Source organism: Oreochromis niloticus, linkage group LG3 (assembly GCF_001858045.2).
Source record: "Oreochromis niloticus isolate F11D_XX linkage group LG3, O_niloticus_UMD_NMBU, whole genome shotgun sequence".
NCBI classification, from domain to species: Eukaryota; Metazoa; Chordata; class Actinopteri; order Cichliformes; family Cichlidae; genus Oreochromis; species Oreochromis niloticus.
In genome coordinates, this window is record NC_031967.2 from 73,430,032 (window position 1) to 73,455,687 (window position 25,656).

At 41.1% G+C, this 25,656-nt stretch overlaps 1 protein-coding gene across 3 annotated transcripts; it reads left to right on the forward strand.

Moving 5' to 3' along the window:
• Positions 1 to 1,609: 1,609 nt before the first annotated feature.
• On the forward strand, positions 1,610 to 18,990 carry LOC102077318 (CD209 antigen-like protein E). Of its 3 annotated transcripts, XM_025906127.1 has the most exons (7): positions 1,610 to 1,766; positions 1,865 to 1,966; positions 4,079 to 4,137; positions 4,201 to 4,387; positions 6,792 to 6,934; positions 15,320 to 15,423; positions 16,947 to 18,990. In XM_025906127.1, exons 1-7 carry the CDS (start codon positions 1,703 to 1,705, stop codon positions 17,089 to 17,091), a joined length of 804 nt encoding a protein of 267 aa, XP_025761912.1. In that variant the 5' UTR covers positions 1,610 to 1,702; the 3' UTR covers positions 17,092 to 18,990. The 3 variants fall into 3 exon arrangements, with proteins under 3 accessions (XP_025761912.1, XP_019209903.1, XP_025761911.1); XM_019354358.2 differs by having other exon boundaries at positions 4,079 to 4,387; XM_025906126.1 differs by having other exon boundaries at positions 4,079 to 4,387; positions 6,795 to 6,934.
• The last annotated feature ends 6,666 nt before the right edge of the window (positions 18,991 to 25,656 follow it).

The window sequence follows — 25,656 nt, forward strand, 5'->3', positions numbered from 1 at the left end:
ATTTGCACTGTAGCTGCTGTAGCTTGATTGAAGACACAAGTGTACAATCAAAGCAAAGTTCTTGCATCTGGTTTTGACTTCTTCTCTTTCTATATCAGCTTCTGTGGTAGTATTGTCTGAGTGGTGATATCATTTGGGAGAATACTGCAGCAGCTTTGTGTGCCTTAATGGTGGCCAATGCGGAGGGTATATGAGTGCCCTAAGAGTTCATCAGTTGAGACAGAAGGTTCACAGGCCACACAATGCCCAATTCACAATAAATTGCATTTGAGCTTGGCTGTCATTCGAAAACTCTGCCTTGGGAATGTTCAGAAACAGCAAGTAAGCACCTTATATTACAGACTGGACAGCTTTCCCACATCACACCATGCAACAGCTTCATGGAATTAAAGGAGAAATTCTGCTGCAGTTTCAAGGAGCAAGGGCACTGTCATTAGCTCATACAAATTATTAAATTCAGTTCAGTTTTATTTATATTGCGCCAAATCACAACAGCATCTGCTTCAAGGAGCTTTATGTTGTAAGGTAAAAACCCTACAATAATGGAGAGAAAACCCCAACAATCACACAACTACATATGAGCAAGGAGGGCTATTCCACTGAGTAATCAATTTTTTTTTTCTTTTCTGTTGTTTCCTTCCTAATTCCACCATAAGGTTTTCTTGTTCTCTTTCCTCTCTCTACACCACAACCACCATTTATACTGTAATTCCTGAGTCATTTGGTAACCCTTCATTATTACCCAGAACCTGTCTCAGCTCCTCCTTGAATTTTTCGCAATACTCATACAATTTCAGCTTCCACCATTTAAATCTTGCCTTTGTCTTCACTCGCTTCTTCTAATTGATTTCCAAAGTCACCTTGCAGTCTCCTATCTCTTTCAGATTTTTCCTTCTACATATGCTGTATTTTAATTGTGTGCACCTTCCTCCACTGTTATATATGTGTGTTACCCTGTGTTTATTCAGCTGCTCTGTTGTGCAAAATCAACTATTTGTACTTCTGTATTCTTCTCCATTCTCCCTTCGTCCTTGAATTTTAGTGCACTAGAAAAACCTTGGTGCGGTTTGCAGCAGCAGGAATAGCGTCATCAAAACTATGTGACTAAACTTCCACCTGTGTTTTGCAAAATGTGCAACTTTGTTGACTTTCTAAAATCCGGTGTGGGAGGGAGGACCATATTTAAGGGTTTAAACGTCTCTTAAGCAGAAAAAACATGGTATAATAACAAAGATTGCACATATAGTGCTGGGATAAATGATATCTTGCTTTATGGGAATAGCTACAACTTTTAAAATGGGTCACGCTCAACCACGTGTGTGTGTGTGTGTGTGTGTGTGTGTGTGTGTTTGTGTGCGTTTCTTTTTTAGCATTACCCAGTGGTTTAGAAAATGTTAGCAAATTACTGAATAAAGCTATTAAACTTGAACAAATTTTATTTTTATATCCCCCCGAAGAATCTTCTAATTCCCACAATGTGTTAACTTGTTTCCCATCACTTTTGGTTTGTATTAGGGAACTGAAAGTTCCTCAGAAAAAAAGTTCAACTTTTGTTTCTTTTCACATCGCCCAGCTGTTACTGTGATAAGTTTTGTTCCCCTAAAGTTGAGAAGAGAAGAAATTGAAAGTAACGACGCATTCACAGTATTGCTGCCCTGTGCTGCAGATCTGACCATCTCAGGAATAACTGGCATTCTAACAAATGATGGAGGAAATTTATATGAATGCTGAATATGACAAATTTGACAATGCAAAAAACTGCACGGGTAAGAAAGAGACAACAAAAAACAAAATAGACATATTTTTATCATCAGTCATTACTATTTTCCACTTCATTAGTGTTTGTGTTTGTTTCTCTTTTCAGGTCCAAGGAAGTATAAGAGGAGTTTCCATTCAGGTGTGATTCTCTGTTTGGGCCTGCTGAGTTTTTTCCTGCTAATTGGACTCATCACCCTTGGTGTTTACTGTGAGTCTGATTCTACACTGTTAGAAAAAGCGTCTTGAAAAAACGGCGATATTCCAGCAGCTGGGGTGCCAAAATACGACCGTATAATTACAGAAAATAACTCCCGCATAAAAATACGGTTATTTCCAGTAATGAAAATACAATTAGTTGCGCTAATTTGACATGGGATCTCGCCTGTTTCAAGTGCCGCTAAACATTAAATTAGGAACATGTTAATGTCATTAAACAGTGAAATCATCTATAAATAGGAAAAGAAAACATCCCCAAAAAACAGTAATATTCCGGCAGCTGGGGTGCCAAAATACGACCGTAAAATAACAGAAAATAACTGTCCCATAAAAATACGGTCATTTTCAGTAGTGAAAATAGAGTTTGTTGCGGTAATGTTACATGGGATTCTGCCTTTTCCAAGTGCTTTTAGACATCAAATTAGGAACATTGTAACGTGATCAAACAATGAAATTACCTATAAACAAGGTCAATGAATGTGGCAATATGAATCATAATACGTAAATGTCCAGAAATATACAGTCAACAGTTGGTTTAAATAATAATGGATTGCATGCTCTGGGACAGACTGACAGAGGCGAGGCTGCCATATCGCACCATCGGCCCCTCTGGCCAGTAGGCGGTAGGTGAAGTGTCTTGACCACGGACACAACAACCTCGAACCGGCAACCTTCTGATCGCAAGGCGAACTGCTAACTCATGAACCACGATCGCCCTAGCTAGCAATGATAATAATACTTATGTGATGTAACACAAGCTTATAGGGATCATGTTATATACTTTACCGTAGCATTACATTTGAATCCAACAGTTCAGTCTTTCAAATAACGGACAGATATTTGTGGAATCATGACATGTACAGACAGATACATTTAATGATCATGACAATTATGTTTCATTACATTACAGTGATTTGACGTTAATTTACATTTGAAATGTGAAGTCAGAGTCTATTTACGTAACTTTAATGATATTCTAGAAGAACAGAACAAAACTGTAAAATGCACGATTCTTTCCTACGGTCGCAGCCATACCCGCGACCTTGTTGTTGTTAGTTCACATTCATTGGCCGATGCTTAGCGTCATGTTATTATGTGTCCCAACATCCAATGGCATATCACATTGTTTTCATGGCCACACCCTCACCCCAGGTGCAGAGGATTATTTCTGTTCAGGAATGTTGTGAATACTTTGAGATTTATATTAATTGCGATTCCTATCTCTACATTTATTAAAATATATATATATAATTAGCACAGCGTGGCCGTGAACTGATTTAGATTGTGGCATGTAAGAGAATCTCAATTAATTGGTTCAAAGATATTGAGCTTGTTATTCAACCCCAAGCTGGTAGGAGGAGCTCTTCATTTACACACTTTCCAGTGTTTCCATGTGCCTCAACCTTCAACAACAGCAGAACAGAAGTCACTCATGGTACATGAGTGACATCCCGCTACAAAACAACAACTGTCAGTGACTCTGCACCACGGCGTAAACACAACATTCAAGATAACAGTTAAAAGTAACTAACCATAAACAATAAAACAAGAACATCTAAACAGCAGCACATGTCCCAAGGCATAATGGGAGAGAACTAGCTGTTTCTGGATGTATTTTTACGATCTAAATATGCATATGTACGAAAAAATATATTTAAGAAACAAGTAAATTGTGTTTTACTATATTTACAGTGATGTTATGTTGTTTTACCTTTGAGTAAGATCATAGTCTGCTTATGTAAATTGAATGATATCCTAGGAAGACAGTACAAAACTGTAAAAAATTACAGTAATATACTTTGACATTACTATTTTTTGGAACAGTGTACATAATTTGTTCTAACACTCATGAGCCTACATATGAACAGAATAAAATGTCTCGAACTTTGTATTTTGGATGGTTTCAGACCATGTTGAATGAACTGTGACACACACACACTCACAGATACTCTCCCATAGAGTACACTAACATAAATTTCAGTTTAAGAATATTTTTAATTGCCTACAGGCAAATTTGAAATACTTTAGTTTTGGTCTAAAAACTATAAAATGAATGCACAAGCTTTTTTTGTGTCTCAAAAACATGCATCTCCAATTATTTTAGTTCGTGATTCAGCTGCAGATGTCTCAGCCAAGAGTAGTAAACTTTCTTCCATGACCGAGGAGAGAGACCTTCTTAAGGCAAATCTGTCCACTACCGGAAACAAACTTTCTTCCATGACCGAGGAGAGAGACCTTCTTAAGGAAAATCTGTCCACTACCAGAAACAAACTTACCTCCATGACTGAGGAGAGAGACCTTCTTAAGGAAACTCTGTCCACTACCAGAAACAAACTTACCTCCATGACTGAGGAGAGAGACCTTCTGCAGGCCAACCTCGCTGAAAAGACAAATGAGTTGGAACGGCTTCAAGGTTTGTAAAAGCAGAGTGAGTCCGTGTATTTCCTGTGTAAATGTATTAGTTGTGTGTCTTTGTAAAAGTTAATAATCAAAAGCAATGATTCACTTTCCAGGTATTGTGAAAAGTCCTTGTCTCTTTATGCCATAGAATTTTTGACTTTTTATATTTAAATCTAAAATTTTGAGGATAAAGTTGAAATTCTGGTGAATGAAGTTGAAATACTATTTCGAGAATAATGATGAAATGCCAGAATAAAGCTGTCATTTTCAGTCAAACTGTTACTGTCATTGCATAGCTGCCTCTTCCTTAGGGTGGCTCATGCTGGAAAGTCCTATTACCTCACAACTCTTAATGCAGACCTCAGAACATTTTTTTTTACAAATGTCAAACCATGAAAACTCAGTCAACTGCTTCAAATCTGTGATCAAGAAATAAAATTTTTTCAACATCAATTTAAGACAAATATCAAATAGTTTTCTACTTTTATCAAAATCGGACTGACTTTGGAAAGAGTACTACACAAAAACAAAAAATATCTAGTTTAAAATCAAAACAACTACTAGCCAAGTATTTGAACAACTAGAAAAAGCACCTGCTATCACAACTAGAGATTTACAAGGTAAAACACAAATGCTCTGGCAAGAGGCAACCGGGATGTCAGGTCAGGATGGAGATATCATAATCCCCACACTCCGAGACTGACACTTCAAGCCAAGAAAAACTGGTGCATTGAAGGTGTGGAATATGAGAGCACCTGAAAGAGAAGTGTGTGTGTGTTGTGTGGCCCAGCTGCAGGGGAGGGATGGAGCAATGGGTTTGGGGTGTGGTGTCAGATAGGCTGACCAGCACAGGTCATGATGATGGTTTCCATCATCTAATCATGCCTTCCCTACTTGAGTAGGTTGGTGGAACCTGACAAGAGAGCTGTGTGGTGTGTGCCGAGCAGGAGACTGAAGCTGGAAAGCTGTGCAGACGAAAGGAACAAGAAACACAAACCACTGCAAATAAACATTTGAAAACTTGCAATGCTATGTGCGTCAGGTCCTTTTGTGTTACAAGAAGATCATGGCTATCGTGGAAACCTGGACTCTCAGTGCCTCAGTGGCTGATTACCAATAGTATGTGAAGTACTCTCCAAAAGTCCATTAGAAGATGTGAATTTAGAATTACGCATAATGCCTACTGTAACCATCACTGAAACCACAGACAGTTAGACAGACAGACAGAAGTTAGCCCACAATGAGAACAGCTGAAAGGAGTGATGAAGAGAGGGGTTCCCAAGAAGTTCAACAAGGTGTCCATACCTGATGAAAAACTGTCAAGCAAAGACTCACAGTCTTGGCTAACTGTTAGAAAAAAGCAGTAACTCAATACGGCAAGACCAGACTGACCAACCTTTGCACCGCTTGGATTAACTGGAAGAAAGCCAATAAACTCAATGCCTCATACATGGATCTTATAATGCCCAGAACAATAGGCACTTCACAATCACCAGGACCCTAAGAGCCTTCATTAGAAATTCAGTGGAGATGTGGAGAACAACACTACAGGCCAACTTCAACCAAACTGTACAAGTCATCATCAAGTGCGGGATTTACCAAAGAGATGCTGTGACCCCACTGCTATTCTGCATAGGCCTGAACCCCCACATTGAGATCATTAACAAGACTGGCTACAGATACCGACTACAGAATGTTAGCCACCTCCTCTACACAGATGACATCAACCTATATGTCAGGAGTGAACAAGACATCGATTCACTGATCCGAACGACAAGGATGTACAACAATAACACTGGAATGTCATTCAGACTGGGGAAGTGTAGTCAGAAGGTAACAAAGAGAGGGAAGGTAGTTAGATAACACACACCAATTAGTTAACCTGCAGGGATGTCTTAAAGACATAAAGACCTGGATAACCTCTAATTTTTCTCCGTCTAAATTCAGATAAAACTGAGGTTATTGTCCTTGGCCCTAAAAAGATAAAAGATATGGTAGCTAACCAAATGCTTACTCTGGATGGCTTTACTTTTGTCTCCAGTAACACTGTGAGGAACCTTGGAGTGATTTTTTGACCAGGATATGTCCTTCAATCCACATATTAAATAAATATGCAGGACTGCTTTTTTCCAATAGTGAGGCTGAAAAACATGAAAAGGGTGGTGTGTAACATTGGTAACTTCACACCCTTCATTAGCAAAATGAGCACACAAACAATTTGGTACTAGTGTTTTCACAATTTTATTTCATGACACAATTTGTTTCATCTTGATTCTCCAGCAGGTGAGATGTTTTGTTGATCTAACTGACAAAATATGTTAATATAAAACTAATTTATATTAACATAATAAGTCATAAGTACTTTTAATAAGTATTAAAACTACTGTTTGATATTTCTTGTTTGATGTTTCTTCCAGAAAAAACGTGTCTCACAGGATGGACCATATTCAGTGGTAGTTGTTATTTCCCCTCTGTAAGGTCTGGTATCTGGGGTGAAGCTAGACAGGACTGTAGAGACAAAGGGGCAGATCTGGTGGTGATAAAGAACTCTGAAGAACAGGTACAGTATGTATAAGATAAGATAAGATAAGATAAGATAAGATAACCTTTATTAGTCCCACATGTGGGAAATTTGTTTTGTCACAGCAGGAAGTGGACAGTGCAAAAGTTATGAAGCAAAAATTAGAATAAAATAAAATAAGAATAAATACAGTACACAACTGTACAGAATAGAATAAAATAAAATACTATATACAGTAGAATAAAATAGAATAAAATAGAATAAAATATACAATAAGATAAAAATAGAATACAAATGCTATATACAACTGAGTAAAAAATACAACGATGCCAGGAAGATTATTGCACTTAGTGTTATTGCACATGTGTGTGTTTGATCAGTTAAAGTCTTTGTTGTGGAGTCTGACAGCAGTGGGGAGGAAAGACCTGCGAAATCTCTCCGTCCCGCACCATGGGTGCCGCAGTCTCCCACTGAAGGAGCTGCTCAGTGCTGTCACAGTCTCATGCATGGGGTGGGAGATGTTGTCCAACAGGGATGAGAGCTTAGCCGCCATTCTCCTGTCACTCACCACCTCCACTGGGTCCAGAGGGCATCCTAAAACAGAGCTGGCCCTTCGGATCAGCCTGTTCAGTCTCTTCCTGTCCCCAGCAGAGATGCTGCCACCCCAGCAGACCACACCGTAAAAGATGGCTGAGGCCACCACAGAGTCATAGAAGGTCTTCAGGAGTGGGCCCTCTACTCCAAACGACCTGAGTCTCTGCAGCAGGTACAGTCTGCTCTGCCCTTTCCTGTAGAGGGCGTCTGAGTTATGAGTCCAGTCCAGTTTGTTGTTCAGATGAACACCAAGGTACCTGTAGCTGTCCACAGCCTCAATGTCCATACCTTGGATGTTCAGTGGTTCCAGTGGAGGATGTTTGTGCCTGCGGAAGTCTACCACCAGCTCCTTGGTTTTACTGGCATTGATCTGGAGGTAGTTCAGCTGGCACCAGTCCACAAAGTCCTGAGTCAGTCCTCTGTACTCCTTGTCGTCCCCATCAGTGATGAGGCCGACTATTGCAGAGTCATCAGAGAACTTCTGCAGGAAGCACTGGGTGGAGTTGTGGGAGAAGTCTGCAGTGTAGATGGTGAAGAGGAATGGAGCCAGAACCGTTCCCTGTGGGGCCCCCGTACTGCAGACGACCCTGTCCGACACACAGCCCTGAGTCCTCACATACTGTGGTCGGTCGGTGAGGTAGTCCAAAATCTAGGTAGTGAGGTGATGGTCCACTCCAGAGTTCTCCAGCTTGTCCTTCAGAACCGAGGGAAGAATAGTGTTGAAGGCACTGGAGAAATCAAAGAACATGATTCTCACAGTGCTCCCAGCGGTCTCCAGGTGAGCGAGGGAACGATGTAGGAGGTGAATGACGGCATCATCCGCTCCAATGCCAGGCTGGTAGGCAAACTGAAGTGGGTCCAGTGATGAGCTCACAAGGCGCCGAAGCTGAGCCAGGACCAACCGCTCCAGGGTCTTCATCAGGTGGGATGTCAGAGCCACCGGCCTGTAGCTGTTGAGGTCCTTGGGGCGTGAAGTCTTTGGCACTGGAACAACACAGGAGGTTTTCCAGAGCTGTGGGACTCTTCCCAGCCTCAGGCTCAGGTTGAAGAGGTACTCCATCACCCCACAGTTGGTCCGCGCAGGACCTGACGACCCTCGAGCTGATGCCATCTGGACCCGCTGCCTTCTTGGCTTTAATCCTCCTCAGTTCCCTCCTAACCTGGGTGGTTGAGAGAGACAGGCTGGAGCCTTGTGTTGAGTGTGTATTGGATGCTGTTGTTGGGGGTGGGGAGGGGTGAGCAGGGTGAATAGAGGAGGTGTGAAGTGTCTGAGGTGGAACAGCAGCGGTGGGGGTGGGTGAGTCTGCAGCCAATGTTGGAGACTGCCTCATGGCTGAATCAAATCTGTTGAAGAAATGATTCAGTTCATTTGCCCACCTCACATCCCTCCCAGGCAGAGAGTTCTGATGTTTGTGGCCTGAGATGGTTCTGAGGCCTCTCCAGACTTCACCAGCGTTGTTTTGCTGAAGCTGGTTCTCCATCTTTTGCCTGTAGCTGTCCTTCCCATTCCTTATCAGTCCCCTCAACTCTCTCTGCACCCTTTTCAACTCCTCTTTGTCTTTGGATTTGAAGGCCCTCCTCTTCTGCTTGAGGACAGCATTAATTTCTGGAGTAATCCAGGGTTTGTTGTTGGAGAAACACCGCACAGTCCTGGTAGGTACGGTGTTATCCACACAGAAATTAATATAGTCAGTAATGCATGTAGTAAGGCTGTCGATGTCCTCTCCGTGGTCGTCACAGATCACCTCCCACACAGTGGACTCAAAACAATCCTTAAGAGCCTCCTCGCTCTCCTCCGACCATCTCTGTACTGTGCGGGTGGCTGGTGGCTCCCTGCGCACTAAGGGCTCATACACAGGGACAAGGTGCACCAGGTTATGATCAGATCTGCCCAGGGGAGGGAGAGGTGATGAACTGTATCCCTCTTCTGCATTGGCATACAGTAAGTCCAGTGTTTTATTGTCTCTGGTTGGGCAGGTCACATACTGGGTGAAGGTGGGCAGTGTGGAGTCCAGTGAGGCATGATTGAAGTCCCCTGATATTATGAGAAGGGCTCTCGGAGATTGTGTTTGCAGTCTGCTGACCACTGAGTGGAGAGTGTCACAGGCTGCATCCGCGTTGGCCGAGGGGGGGACATACGCTGTTATCGCGATAACATGCGAGAATTCCCGGGGCAGGTAGTACGGACGCATGCTAACGGCTAACAGCTCAATGTCTCTGCTGCAGAGTTGTTCTTTTACAGTGATGTGCCCAGGGTTACACCATCTGTCATTCACAAACACTGCCAGTCCCCCTCCTTTCCTCTTACCGCTCTCTCTCGTCCTGTCCGCTCGCAGCAGCTGGAATCCCGGTAGTGTCACGCTCGTGTCCGGAGTTAGCGGTGTTAGCCATGACTCCGTTAGCATCATGATGCTACATTGCCGGTGTTCCAGATCTACTGGCGTTTAGATCAACTGGCGTTGGTCGAACAGATGTGTGGCAGTCTTGCGTTTCAGGAGCTGCTACCGACAAAACAGCAAAAAAAAACGCCAAATATGTCATCCGTGACACTTGTGAGGTTATCTTAAACACACTCCGTCAGTCTTGATGCCATTGAACAACAAAATGTTTAAAAATGTCGCGAGTTTACCTGGTGATAGCCTCATGCTCGACACGATCGCGAAAACAGCAAACAATTAACCCCACGCCGGTGTTGTTCACAGGACAGCGAGAATAAATGATCGGGAGACTCTTGTCGTCGTTATCGTTCCCCTCGCACGTTTTATTTCTCCGGTTTCAGCGTTTTTGCTTCACAACTAAAGCGTGCAGTTTACTTTGTGTGCACTAACATGGACTCGAGTCAACCAGCGCCACCTCTGGCCGAGTCCCACAGCCTACAGCCAGATCAACTTGTGACACACATCTGCACCACGTTTGAATTCGTTTCATGCACATTTGTACCTTTCAATTGTGTCTGTTTGTGCGTCATGCAAATAAACCTTTGAAATGAATGAAATCATACCATATATTTATTATTGGCCTACATTTGTACAAAATGCCAAATTATATACACAAAGTCATAGAAATCACCACTCCAATTGGTCATCATGATTTTAATATTCTCTTTTTCCATAACAATGAAATACGCCTTGGACAAATATGACACATCAATAGTTCATTAGTGTTGTCACATCACATCCTGTAAGCATCTTCTGTCTGTGTCTTTTCTCTGGAAATGAATATTTCCAGCCAATATAGGCAATCCATCAACATGGCTGGAGAGTTGGTTGTTGTATATAGTCTAAGTGTGGTTAATCTAATGAACATTTGTAAGGAGATGGCAGTTACTGTGAATTTACAGCAGATACACAGTGATTAGTAATAAACAGTCAGACAATGACTCTGACAATCTCATTCAATCTTGCAGATTTAATGCACCTTTTGCGGAAAGTGGTACCACACAGTGTGTGTGGACTTCCCCTGTGCAGAAGGCGACTACAAATGTTGTGGGTGCTAAATAAACAGAAAAAATTGATCCCTGTTGTCTTTGCTTACTGATTGTTTTTAGTGTTGACAATGCACATTGTTGGGATTGCATCTTTCAACATCTTTGTGGGTAGATTTGGATGTACCAGGGGTAAGTGCAGCCACTCAGCCTCTACTCAATGTGATCATAGCAGCAGGTGCAGATGTGTCACAAGTTAATCTAGTAGTAGGTAGGCTATGGTACTTGGCCACAGGTGGCAGCAGTGGACATACCTCTATTTGAGACTGCTCCAGCTGCTATGACATAGCAGCTATGTGATATTGGATCTGCTAAAAATTGAAGATCATATGCACGTTTTGGAAATTAAACCTTATAGTATGTTGAAAAACAGAAAAATGACATTGATTTTGTTGCAGGTAAATGTAAATCCACTCAGAACTGTCAAGAAACTGCAATAAAACAATAGCAACTTTATTTTCCATTAGATAAACATGTAGAACACAGACATACAACAGTTAGACTTTCCATAACTATTTTTAGGAACAATTATTAAAGGTTTTTCGTTCTTACAAGCACATTTCTTTTGAACTTGCCTAATGTTCTCAGTTTTTCAATGTTCAACATTTTCAATTTTGTCCACATGATGGACAGAATGTAACTGTGTGCTTTCTGCAGATGTACTTCTTGCATTTCTCACAAAATGTTCTCGTTTTAAAACAGGAATCTTCCTAACTAAGATTTAAAACAAAAGATTTCTACGTCTCCTCCAGTCTCACAAACAGATGACAAACCAAGTGACACACCTGAGTCACTGACTTTCTTCAATCCACTCACTCTCACTGGCTCTGTTTGTTACTAATCACTGTGTAACTGCTGTAAATTCACCATAACTGGCATCACCTTACAAATGTTCATTAGATTAACCACACTTATACAGACTGTATATAACAACCAACTCTCCAGCCATGTTGATGGATTGCCTATATTGGCTGGAAATATTCATTTCCAGAGAAAGGACAACAGAAGATGCTTACAGGATGTGATGTGACAACACTAATGAACTATTGATGTGTCATATTTGTCCGAGGCGTATTTCATTGTTATGGAAAAAGAGAATATTAAAATCATGATGACCAATTGGAGTGGTGATTTCTATGACTTTGTGTATATAATTTGGCATTTTGTACAAATGTAGGCCAATAATAAATATATGGTATGATTTCATTCATTTCAAAGGTTTATTTGCATGACGCACAAACACACAATTGAAAAGTACACATGTATTGTGCATGAAACGAATTCAAACGTGGTGCAGATGTGTGTCACAAGTTGATCTGGCTGTAGGCTGTGGCACTCGGCCAGAGGTGGCGCTGGTTGATTCGAGTCCATGTTAGTGCACACAAAGTAAACTGCACGCTTTAGTTTTGAGCATAAAACGCTGAAACCGGAGAAATAAAACGTGCGAGGGGAACGATAACGACGACAAGAGTCTCCCGATCATTTATTCTCGCTGTCCTGTGAACAACACCGGCGTGGTGTTAATTGTTTGCTGTTTTCGCGATCGTGTCGAGCATGAGGCTATCACCAGGTAAACTCGCGACATTTTTAAACATTTTGTTGTTCAATGGCATCAAGACTGACGGAGTGTGTTTGAGATAACCTCACAAGTGTCACGGATGACATATTTGGCGGTTTTTTTGCTGTTTTGTCGGTAGCAGCTCCTGAAACGCAAGACTGCCACACATCTGTTCGACCAACGCCAGTTGATCTAAACGCCAGTTGATCTGGAACACCGGTACTCCCTCTGTGACCAGGTTAGCGACGTGAGCTCATCCATCTTATTGGGCAAAGATCGTACCTTTCCAATAATTACAGAAGGAAGAGATGGTCGATAACGTCTCCTTCTCGGGCGACGGCGCTCCTTCCCAGCACGACACCCCGTCTTTTCCTCCTCAGCTCGCTGGGAATGTCGGGTCTGTCCACCGGCAGTACAGCTGCGGGACACAGCGCTAACAGCTGATCCTTACTGTAAACAAAGGATCCCTGCTCTGGGTCCCCAGACACGGGTGAAAAAAGTAGAAAAAAACTAAGAAAAACGACCAGAACTAGCACAAAACGGTAGAACATGGTTGCAGAGACTAATTACTAATACGTTAGTTATAAAAAATTACGAGAAGAAAAAGATAAGAAAGAAAGAAACTCAGAATGAGCAGAGCTGCTGTAACAGGCTGCCGCACACGGGGGGCGCCAGAAGTAAAAAAAATATAGTGTATATATACACTATCGGTCAAATATATTAGAACACTCACATTTTTTCTAGTTGTTTATTAAAAATTATGCTATTTAATGTCTCATTGTAGTCTGAAATGAAAGCATAGTACAAATAAGCAATTGAGTGAAAAAAGAAATCACGGAATCAATTTATAGACCAAAATGTATTCTAAACTCCAGACTGATCAAAGTAGCCACATTTGGCAGATACAACAGTTGAACACACCCATGTAGGGCTGTATGATATGACCAAAATCTCATATCCCGATATAAGACATTTATCGTCCCGACAACGATATATGTCACAAAAATTTAACATTTTCTGTAAATTCTGGGAATCTCGGGCAACTCGACTTGGGTGAAGTGTTTTCAGCTGGGCTGAGTGTTGCATAAGTTGAAATGGCCGCAATTTTCTTTGTATTTATTACACGGCGTGCTGCGGGGAAGAGCCTGTTCTAAGGTTTTTGTTTGGTTTTTTTTACACCTGACGGCTCTTTTTAGCTTCTCGTCTGTAAACACTCTGCATACTATTTCATGTGATTCAGTTTATTTTGAAAAATCTCAATAGGATCTTCAGCTTTACTGTGAAAGGTTTATGTGGAAAATAAACAAGCAGACGGCAGAGGCACGCGACGGTTTTACCCATGTTGTTGCTAACGACAACGCATAAAAACAGTCGGTTCTCCGTCCGTAGTGTGGTTATATTAAATATAAATGAAAGAGAGAACTTTAAGAAACCATCAAAATGATGACAAAATATTGCCATAAACAGTTTATTTTGCAACACCACAAAACAAACGATAGCGTAATATGAAACGATAGACATTTTCATATTGTCATCCGATATATATCGTTATATCAAACAGCCCTACACCCATTGCATTATTTCTACAATAGAAATTTAAAAATTCTTCAGAAAGTTATTCCCGTATTTGTTGCAGAAGTTCTCATAAATGTGTGGCACTTGTAGGTTGCTTTGCTTTCACTCTTCTGTCCAGTTCATCCCCAACCAGCTTGATGGGGTTTAAGTCTGCAGACTGTGCTGGCCGCTCCATGTTTTCAAGTTTACCATCTTGTTCTTTTTTATTGAGGTAGTTCTGGGATAGCTTGGACTTATGTTTTGGGTCATTATCTTGCTTTAGGATGAACCTGTTTGGGATCATTGTCATTCTTGTCATTGTTTATCTGTTGTGTTTTAAGCCTGACATTTCTTCTTTTTCCTTTCAGTTTTCCAGTTTCCTCAAATTTTGTTAAGGACACTCTGCACAGCATGCCGAGATGTGTAAAACTGTGTTTTTAATAGATTCAACTACACACATGGGAACAAATGATTTGTTTTCTGACCAACTAGGCTCATACCAGAGGGTATTGCATGGCACTGCAGAATGGTGCGGTACCCGTTTTGATTCAGGGTGCCTCTCACTCTGTACAAGTCACTGACCATGGATCCAGCAAAACAGCCCCAGACCTTCACACTTCCTCGTCTGACTGACTGAACTGTCAGTCAACTACTTTCAAAAACTTCTGTGTTTTTATTGTAATAGCTGTACAAAAAATGTAATAGCTGTACAATAAAAAAAAATTAAAAAAATACTAACTAAACTAAAACTAAAACAAAAAAAAATCCACTTTGGAAACTGAAACTAAACTGAATTAACAAAACAAGTTAACATGAAATAAAAATACAAATTAATTAGAAAAAAACAAAATTAGCTAACACCAGGGCTTTTCTGTGAATGTACATATGACTTATTGAAACCTCAAGTCTGCTTAGATAAATATTTTATGTAGTCAGCCAGCTAACGATGGAACAACCAGAAACGTGATGTGTGGAGGCAGAAAAACACAACAGAATGTAAAAAAACAGAAGGGAGCAGAAGATGAATGTGATGTACACACTGGTTCTCCACCTTGATGTGACGTGTGTTAGTTTTCAGGTTCCTGTTAGCTCATTCTACTGAAGGAAAAAATATTTACTTAATTGTGAGAAATGTGTCAAAGAAATTAAGAATTTTCTTCAAAACTAGTAAAAACAGCACATCCTAAATTCTGTTTAAAAAATAAATAAAATGTTTTTTGTGCATGTTAAACAGAACTTTCTCGCTACAATCATCAATGATAACACTTGGATTGGTTTGACTGACCATGGAACGGAAGGACAGTGGAAATGGGTAGATGGAACTCCACTGACTCTGGCGTAAGTCTTTACTGTGGTTCAATTTATTACTTTTACTGAATTTCTAGCAGATGTTTTCTCATGAACATAGAGCTTACATGTCAGTAGGTCTGTGAAGGTTCTCAGTTATCCAGGTCACCCTAGCTGGTGTTATGGTAAAACATGTGTTTATCCTAACTGGGCGTTTATAAAGTCAGCAAAGATGCACAGAAAAGAAGATCAGACACACGCTAGGGAGGATAAGAAAGACAGACGCAACAACATTGTCATCCCCTATGTAGCCGGTGTATCAGAGAAACTCAGGAGAGTTTTCGCCAAGCACGACATCCCAGTGTACTTCAGACCCAGCAACACACTCAGACAAAAACTGGTTCACCCAAAAAACCCCTCCAAAACACAAACTTAACAATGTAGTGTATGCTGTACAGTGTAGCGAGGAATGCCCAGACCTCTACATTGGCGAGACCAAACAGCCACTTCACAAGCGCATGGCACAACATAGAAGAGCCACCTCTATGGGACAAGACTCAGCAGTCCATCTGCATCTAAAGGACAAAGGTCACTCTTTGGAGGATGCCAATGTTCACATTTTGGACAGAGAGGACAGATGGTTTGAAAGAGGAGTGAAAGAGGCCATCTATGTCCACTGTGAGCGACCATCTTTGAACAGAGGTGGTGGTTTACGACACCAACTGTCTGCCATCTATAATCCAGTTTTGAGATCCCTTCCCAGACACCTTAACGCCCACTCACACCCTGGGCCATCTGACCTCAGGAAATCACATGATAGGGTGGGGCCAGGTTTCACAATGAGCTCACCCGAAACCCTGGCTGATTGTGACCCACACCCGTTTTCACACCTTGGCTCATGTGATTAGGTAGAGGACCATCAGGGGGTACTTTTGTCCCTCTTTGGGGGGGGAACTCCCACGGGGTTTAAATTTGGGACTCTCTGCCATTTGACCCTAGAACTGAAGAAGCTTCTCAGATGAGAGGTGAAACGTCTTCAAGCAACTTAAAGAAGTCCAGACGCTTTTCTTTCCAAGCTCCTTAGACTACATGTCAGTAGGATGAGCCAAAATAAGAGCAGAACTTTAAAGATGGATTCTACTGACTTCTTTTGGGCACATGCTTACAGAAGAACTCAGTTATAATGTTTTAAATATTTCATGACAAATACATCGATCTATCCTTTTTCTCCTCTATTAAGATAGCACACGTCTTTGGACTGTGGGAGGAAGTGACAGAGAACTCACATAGGCAGAGAAAATGCAAACTGCACACAGAGAGGACTCTGGTAGCCAATAGATTTAAACCTAGGCAACAGTGCTAACCACCACATTAATGCACTGCATTATTTTTATCTGGAATGGTGTGTTTGAATTCGCTGTACTCTGTGTAGGCTTATTTCAACCATGACTATCTCCTAAGAAAAGCATTTATTTACCTAAATTTTTCCTACAGCTAAAGAGCTCTACAGTCAGGAGTGTCATATATAATTTTTCATCCTCATTAAACACCTTTATTGTTAATTGTCCTATCAGGAACTGGGCAAAAAATGAACCCAACAATGGAGGCTCACGGCATGGTGAAGAAGACTGTGTGCATATAAGAGCTGCAGACCAGAGGACTTGGAATGATATTTCATGTACAGCTGCTATGAAATGGATCTGTAAAAAAATACCATAACACCATTTTACATCGAGACCATATATTTTTACATGCTTTGAAATTTTAGCTATGATTGTTATTCTATTCTGCATTTCATTTTAATGATGAATTCTGTTCTCACTGTGTATAAATAAGTGCAAATTTTTAAATCTGCAATATTACATTAATGGAAAAAAGAGCCAATGTTTATATTTCTTGTTACAACATTTAATCAGCAGCCAGTTTTTAATTCAGAGAATCAAACACGTTTATAAGAAAACAAACAAAGATTGTAGTTTCTTAAGTGCTGGGGGGAAAAGCCTGCAGACTACTTCAGTTCCTTCAGTTTACTTCACTGGTGTCTGTCAAAAAGGCAACAGTTTCAACAGAGAACATAAAAGAGTATGAGAGAATATATTTTAAAATAATGTTGATGAACTGCTGTTTTGCTTTTAAACTGAAAATCTTTAAATCTGATGTTGTTTATTTTTGTTGTTGTTTATTTTTGGTATAACATTGTCCACAATCTAGCGCCTCTTGAACAGTTTGAAATGACAAGAGCTTCCACTAGAGGGTGCTGTTGTGTTAAATGTTAGTGAACACCATTTGGAAGAATGGTTTTTTTTACTTTTCATATGGGGAACATCATTCTCAAGTCTCTACTGTCAAAAAAGTTAAGGCTTTTCACATGACATAACACAGACTCACTTGTGCAAGAGATGATAAAATAATCAAACCCATCTCAATCACATGTCAGGATATAAAGTGAGTCAGCAGCCAGTTCGACTCTGTGTTTAAAGAATTAAAACCCTTTCACCATTGTTTTAAGACTTAGACACAAATGCTTTTATAGTTTAACCAAAACACTACTGACTGGTAAGCATACTGCAAAACATGTAGGTCTAATGTAGAGCAAAAAAAAAAAAAAATCAGACACAAAAATGTAATGTGCATTTATTTTTCATTTAATTTCTGAAACAAAAAGTAAAATGATATATGGTTTGCCTCATACGTTTTTACGCACAATAAAAACCCAATAGCATGTGCAAGGACTCACTCTGAAGTAGGCAGCTCACATAATGAGTAATAGAATTAAAAGAAACATTTCTGAAAACATATGAAACATGGAAGATGTTAAAAAATCAAATTAGCTTCAAGCCTGTCATTCTAGACTAGGATCCTGGGCCTTTTCTGGAGTCTTGGGTGTGGGGAAGGGGAACATTTCTTATATTCAGAAAAACATGTTGATAATGACATTTTTTTTCTTTGTGGGGGCCTCAGAACAGAATTAAAGGGTGACTTGTGCTACTAGGCTCACATGTCATGGCTCATGTCTCACTATCATCTACAGGTTGAGGCATCTGACAATTAATATTATTCTAAACCATCATTTTCAGTCCGGTCCCCCTTTTCCCCCCCTTGTGTGTGTGTGGGTGCACGTGTGAAGTTGTGACAGCAATCTTCATAATAACCACACCCCTGAACATGCACCCTGATGAGACAAGGAAACCAAACATTCAAGCAAAGGAGTACGCTAGTGTACATAACACCAGGTAGAGTGATAACTTGTGCTGTGAGAACATCTCCACCTCTTTCAAGATTGCCCAAATCCCCACCCCCTCCAAATGCCTTCGAAGCTTATGTCTTTTATGTTGTGAGATGTGATGATTCATGTGCCATGTGCTGAGGTGCTTTTTTTTTCTGTTCTCAAACTGATCTCCCTGTTGGAGCTCAGTCTGGGGGGAGTTCTTTTTTTCTCCTCGTCTTTCCGCATGTTGTGCATTTTCTATGGTTTCGGTTCGGGTTGCTGCTCGTGTGGTTGACCGGCCAGTGCTACCTAGCCCAATGTGATGTTTGTATGTCATATGTGTTGTCGGCAAGGTATCGTCTATCTTAACTGCCCCTTGGGGATAAATAAAGTTTTTTGACTTGACTTGACTAAGAGTTCAGAAGCCCCAGTTTGGTTGCAACCAATAACAAAGACCAAGAAGTTGAGAACAATATGCTGTGTGAAAAACATGCATGAAAGTCTGCACTAGGGTCGGAAGCTCCTACGGAGGTCTAGTATAAGTCAACCAGCATATCCCAACCCCACCGATGTATTAAGGGCACCCTGAGAGAAAGGCCCAGAATGCTGCAGAAACTAAGAGACAGCAAACACACCCAAAGCACCAAGGCCCACCCCCACAGGCGCAAGACAACCAGTCCAACACCCCTGGACCCCCACCAATCCCACAAGCAAGAGCCACACAACCCAGTGATTGGGAACACAGATTTTCCAACTGCCTGATTGGAATTTATTTTATCCCCTGAATCACTGGAACTTTTCACTTCAGCCAGGACGTCAGACAGGCAGTCAGCTAGGATGCTAGATTTTTTTTTCTGTCCTGTGATTGTTACTGTGGTCATGCTATCTTACAATGGGTTTTACTGTTTAAATATCATTTTTTTTGTGTGTCAGTTCAAATTGTTAGTTTGTCACAGTTGAATCGTAATGGGCTGATTCAAGTAAAATAGAAAAAGACATGATACGATTTCAACAGAGGTCATAAAACTAGATAAAAGAAAAGAAAAGAAAAAACATGCATACGTAATGTATATGTTTATTTCACAAAATGATCCAGTAATTCATATCAGAGAATGACAGAAACTTGTGAACCTGCTTTATTTACAGTTAACTGGAAGGTGAAATAAGAAGGGCTTTGTTTTTATTCAAAGATCATTAGTTCATGGAAGGCACGAACTAAATTTCTAAAGACTAAAGAAAAGACTTGTGATAATTATCAGGCTCGAAAACGTTATATGTATTCAATCCAGTTCAATTTAATTGAGTTATAGTTATATGACTAAATCAAAAACAACAGTTGCATCAAGGGACTTCATATTGTAAGGTACCCTTTTAACCCCCAACAATAAAACAAACTGCTATGAGCAAGGATGAGCAAGTATTTGGTGACAGTGAGAAGGAAGAACTCCCTCTTAGCAGGAAGAAACCTCTGGCAGAACCAGGCTCAGGGAGGGGCGGCCATCTGCTGACTGGTTGAAGATGAGGAGAGGAAGACAAGAAAAAGGACACACTGTGAAAGATATGAATAATAACTATTGATTAAATGCAAAAAGGAGTGAAGAAGATACACTTCAGCAGCCTAGGCCAATTGTAGGGTAACTAAAGGAGGATTAAGGGTCACCCGATCCAGCTAAAATCCTTTATCAAAAAGGAAAGTTTTAAGTCTAATCTTGAAAGTAGAAAGGGTCTCCCAAATCTAATCTGGGAGCTGGTTCCAAAGAAGGCTTGAAAGCTGTAGGCTCTGCCTCCCATTCTACTTTTAAATACCCTGGACAAGTCTGCAGTCTGAGAGTGAAGTGCTGTATTGGAGTGAACCAATATGTTCTCTTTTTCTAGTCCCCTCTCTCTCTCTTGCACATACCTGAGGTAAGCTTGGCTAGTATGAGGGGTCTAGCTGTCAAGAGATGTATTCTAAAACACTTCTTCAGTTGAGAATCAGAGAGGAGAAACACAGTTTTACTTGTATACAAGGGCAGCACAGAGCAGGGCTCTGTGACACGCGCTCTGAGACTGCCCTGGTCTTTATTTATACATGAACTGTTGTCGGAACCATACTGAATTTCGCCAGAGAAACACACACACACATATGAAGAGAGAGTATGCATTGTATGCAAACGGCTACCAAACAGCTATCATAATTTGTCATACAATGAGAACAGGACAAATCAACAATTGACACTGACTAATTAATATTAAAATCTGTAACATAATGTATTGTTTGGAGTTTAGTCTGTTACTGTTACTATTTTTACCATTTCTTCTTGGAGCAACTGTAACCCACATTATTTCCTTAGGGATTAATAAAGTATTCTGATTCTGATTGTTTCAGGATGACCTGCCATTATCCAATGACACATCTGCTTACCTGTATCATTTGCTCATTTCTCTTTCTCTTCTTTTCTATTTTTTCTAAACTGAGCACCTGATGGTTTTGAACTTTTCTTGTCCATCTTCCATTGGTTTTAATGTTGCACTCCAGTATGAACACCCATCCCCCAACTCGAGGATCACCACAACATAACCTAACAGACCTACACCTTAGTTCACAGATTCACTTTGTCTAAGGTGTATTTCTGGGATTTCGTACAACCCAGGATTCAAATCATGAATACATAATAGACTTGGATTTACAACATTATGAATGAAATGTGCTCTATTTGGAAGCAGCCCCCCCTCCCCTTTCGACAGATTGTGTGTGAGACTTTAAATCATCAAACTGTAAATTATAAATTTTAAATTGTTATTGATCCCTTTACCGCTAATCCTAAAATGTATATTTATATTCTTACTCTTCTTATATTTATTGTTTGTTTTCTTGCTCTGCTGTAACTGGAGCCTCGTCGTCTCGTCTCTCTATATACTGTACTGTATGAAGCGGAAATGACAATAAAGTTTACTTTGACTTCAGCAGCAAGCAGGCGCACCGAGGGCTCTCGCGCTCACTTTTCGCGTATAGAATTTCGAAAAAACATCGGTGCAAATTATAAGTCTGTATCATTATGTTTGGTGTTTTCGTGTTTGTTGTTTTGTTTTCATTTTGTTTTATTTTGCGAGTTGGTTATTAGATGCTGCGCCAGCCAGCCAGAGAATCCCCCACCGCCCCGTCCTCTCCTCCCTGTGCCGCAAGCAGCAGGCGCACCTCGCAAACGAGGGCGCCCTTACTCCCAGCAAATAGACGATAGAAAACCGATCGGTGCCTACGACTTTCCCAATATGCGCTGGCTGATGTCAGGGCAGCATGAGTACGAGCAATTTTTTGTTTTGTTTGTTTTTTTGCCGATACCCGTGATGCCGCCCCCCACCACGATGCCGCCCCGGGCAACCGCCCGTATCAAAAACCGCTACTGGATGTTTAGGTGTGTGTGTGTGTGTGTGTGTGTGTGTGACCCCATAAACGACTTCCCTAAACCTGCTGGTCTGGAAAATCCAACAGTTCATCTATATGTAAAAAAGGCACTTAGACTAAAACTGACATAGCTACGTTTATCCTACCGTAAAACAATAAAAGAAGGTACGACCTCTCCCATGCTCCAAGAATGTGGGGGTGAATACCAGAATGCTCTGGAATCCACACAAACCTCCTAGGATGAGACATTCTTTCAATATACCATCAACTACATACTTCTAAACACAAATGATTACATGCAGCATTCTACCATAAGTAAACTTATATAATTAAAAGATTATACTGACTACCAAGTAATAATTTTATATTGACACTAGCCTAGGGACTCTTACTGGACACAGACATCCTGGTCAGGAGTCAAAGCCCCCGACCTGAAGTTCCAGGGCCTGTAGTGATTCTAATGGAGTCATTCGCCCAATAGTCAAAAATTTGGACACACTCTCTTATTTAATGGTTTTTCTTTATTTTTACTACTTTATATATTATAGGTACATACTGAAGACATCAAATATATGAAGCAAGATATATGGAATTATATAGCAAAGAACAAAAATGATAAAAAAAACCTAAATGTGTCTTACATTTTAGATTCCTCAAAGTAGCCACCCTTTACTTTGTTGACAGTGCTGCAAACTCTGAATGTTCTCTCAGTGAGCTTCATATTGTATTCACCTGAAATGGTTTTCACTTCACAGGTGTGCCTTGTCAGGGTTCATTTGTGGAATTTCTTGCCTTCTTAATGGGGTTGGGACCATCAGTTGTTATGCAGATGTGGTACACAGTGTCAGGTTGGTACACAGTGTCATGGTCCCCAGGCTCATGACGGCCACAGGTTTTGTTTTGTTTGTATCCCTCTCCCTCTCTCCTGCTTGCCTGGGTGGAGCTCAGTGTAGGCTCTCACTCTTGGCCCACGCACCTGCGGTGATTGCCACCACCTGTTGCTGATCTGCTGGTGTTCTCTGTGACTATTTAATGCTGCGGCACGGAGCAGTCATCGTTGAAACGTTGAAACTCCCGTGTTCGTGCTCTCTTCTCTCCCTCAAAAAGACTCTCTGTGTATTTTTGCCTATTGGTTCTAATCGAGCTCTCTATGTATACATATCCCCAGAACTGGTGGTGGACCCTTTCCTGTGATCCTTGAGCATGTCGGCGTGAGTGGAAATTGGAGCTAGAGTGGATGAAGAAGAGTGAGAGTGTGTGGAAGAGGAGCAGCGGAGATTGTACTGTGGAGAAGACCGAGTGTGGATTTCATTCCCTCCATCCCCTGGAGCCCTGGACCCCTGCCCCACTCACTGACTATACATATTGCACTGTGGTTTCACTTTTTGTAAATAAAATGTCACCCTTTTGCTTGCCAGAATGCTGTCAGCGTTTGAGTCCATCCGTTAGCCATGACACATAGCTGACAACCCTATTTTACAACTGTTAGAATTCATGCTATGGCAAGAACCAATCAGCTAAGTAAAGAGATATGACAGTCCATCATTACTTTAAGAACCAAAGGTCAGTCAGTCTGGAAAATTGCTAAAACTGTGATTGTGTCCCCAAGTGCAGTCGCAAAAACCATCAAGCACTATGATGAAACTGGCTCACATGTGGATCGCCCCAGGAAAGGAAGACCAGGAGTCACGTCTGCTGCTGAGGATAAATTCAACCGAGTCACCAGCCTCAGAAAATGCAAGTTAACAGCACCTCAGATTAGAGCCAAGATAAATGTCACACAGAGTTCCAGTAGCAGACACATCTGTACATCAACTGTTCAGAGGAGAAATCAGGCCTTTATGGTCAAAAGCTGCTAAGAAACCACTACAAAGCAACAAGCAGAAGAGATTTTTAGGGGCCAAGAAACACAAGGAATGAATATTAGACCAGTGGAAATCTGTACTTTGGTCTGATGAGTCCAAATTTCAAATCTTTGGTCCCACCCGCCATGTCTTTGTTCGACGCAGAAAAGGTAAACAGATCTCTATATGCATGATTCCCACCGTGGCGCATGGAGGACGAGGTGTGATGGTGTGAGGGTGCTTTGCTGGTGACACTGTTGGGGATTTATTCAAAATTAATTTATTCAAAAGGCACACTGAACCAGTGTGGCTACCACAGCTTCCTGCAAGACATGTCATCCCATCCTGCTTGTGTTTAGTTGGACCATCAGGCTGTGTAAGGACTACTCGACCAAGAAGATGGCCTGGCCTCCACAGTCACTTGACCTAAACCCAATCGAGATGGTTTCAAGATGAGATGGACCACAGAGTGAAGGCAAAAAGGCCAACAAGTGCTCAGCATCTCTGGGAACTCCTTCAAGACTGTTGGAAAACCATTTCAGGTGATGACCTCATGAAGCTCTTTGAGAGAATGTCAAGTGTGTGCACAGCAGTGTTCAAAGCAAAAGGTGGCTATTAATACTAAAATATAATCTAAAATATAAAACATGCCTGGAGGTATTTCACATTTTTTTGGTTTGCTACATAATTCTGTGTTCATTCATAGTTTTGATGCTTTCAGTGAGAATCTACAATGTAAATAGTCATGAAAATGAAGAAAAACCATTAAAATACAAGTTGTGTCCAAACTTGGACTGGTATTGTATACACACAACATCACAAAGTAAAAAGCTACCCAAACTTCTATTTAAAATATCTTAGACTTAGACTTAAAGCTTTTTAAGTCCAAGTTTACCAGCTTGTCTATAAGAATGTCTGGGATGATAGTATTGAAGGCCGACCTGTAATCAACAAAGAGCATCCTTACTGATGTCCCAGGATTCTCCAGGTGATGCAGAGCAGAGTGGAGAGCAGTGGAAATTGCATCCTCTGTGGACCTATTTGCCCTGTAGGCAAACTGGTGGGGGTCGAGGCTGGGTGGGAGGCAGTCCTTTATGTGTTTTAGGACCAGCTTCTCAAAGCACTTTGCAACCACTGGAGTCAGTGCGATGGGTCTGTAGTCACTGAGGCTACTGATGGTGGTGGACTTGGGGACTGGGACTATTGTTGATGATTTCAGGCAGTGAGGGACAGTGGCATGTGTCAGGGAGAGGTTGAATAGTCTGGTGAACACAGGAGCCAGCTGGTCGGCACAGGCTTTGAGCACTCTACCAGGTATTCCGTCGGGGCCAGCAGCTTTCCTCTGATTCACTGCTCTGAACACATTGCGGACCTGATGTTGTTGGAGGCTAAATGTGTGGGGGCTGTGCTCAGAGGACGCTGTGGGCAGGGTGGTGTGCATGGTGGGGGTGACTGCAGTTTTCTCGAAGCGGGCAAAAAAGTGGTTAAGTTCCTCCGCTAACGAGATGTCCATGTTATCTATATTTGTCCCATTGGCTTTGTAATTGGTGATGTGTTTCAAAATATCATTACCATAGTTATTTGTTAGTTATAAAAACAAACAGGTAGCTCAAAAAGAGACATGCCTGTGAAAAGATGCATCCAATTGCATTTATTTTTAGAAATTATTAAATAAGGTTAAACATATTTTTGTTTATAGTTTCATTTTTTTGTACCACAAATTGACATTTCTTGAAAATGTCAATATCTGAAGTGTATAAAGTGTACTTCTGCAATGCAGCTTTATAGTGACAAACAAAGATGCAAGAATAGTGACAATTATTTGAAGTGTAAATGTGTCACTGGTT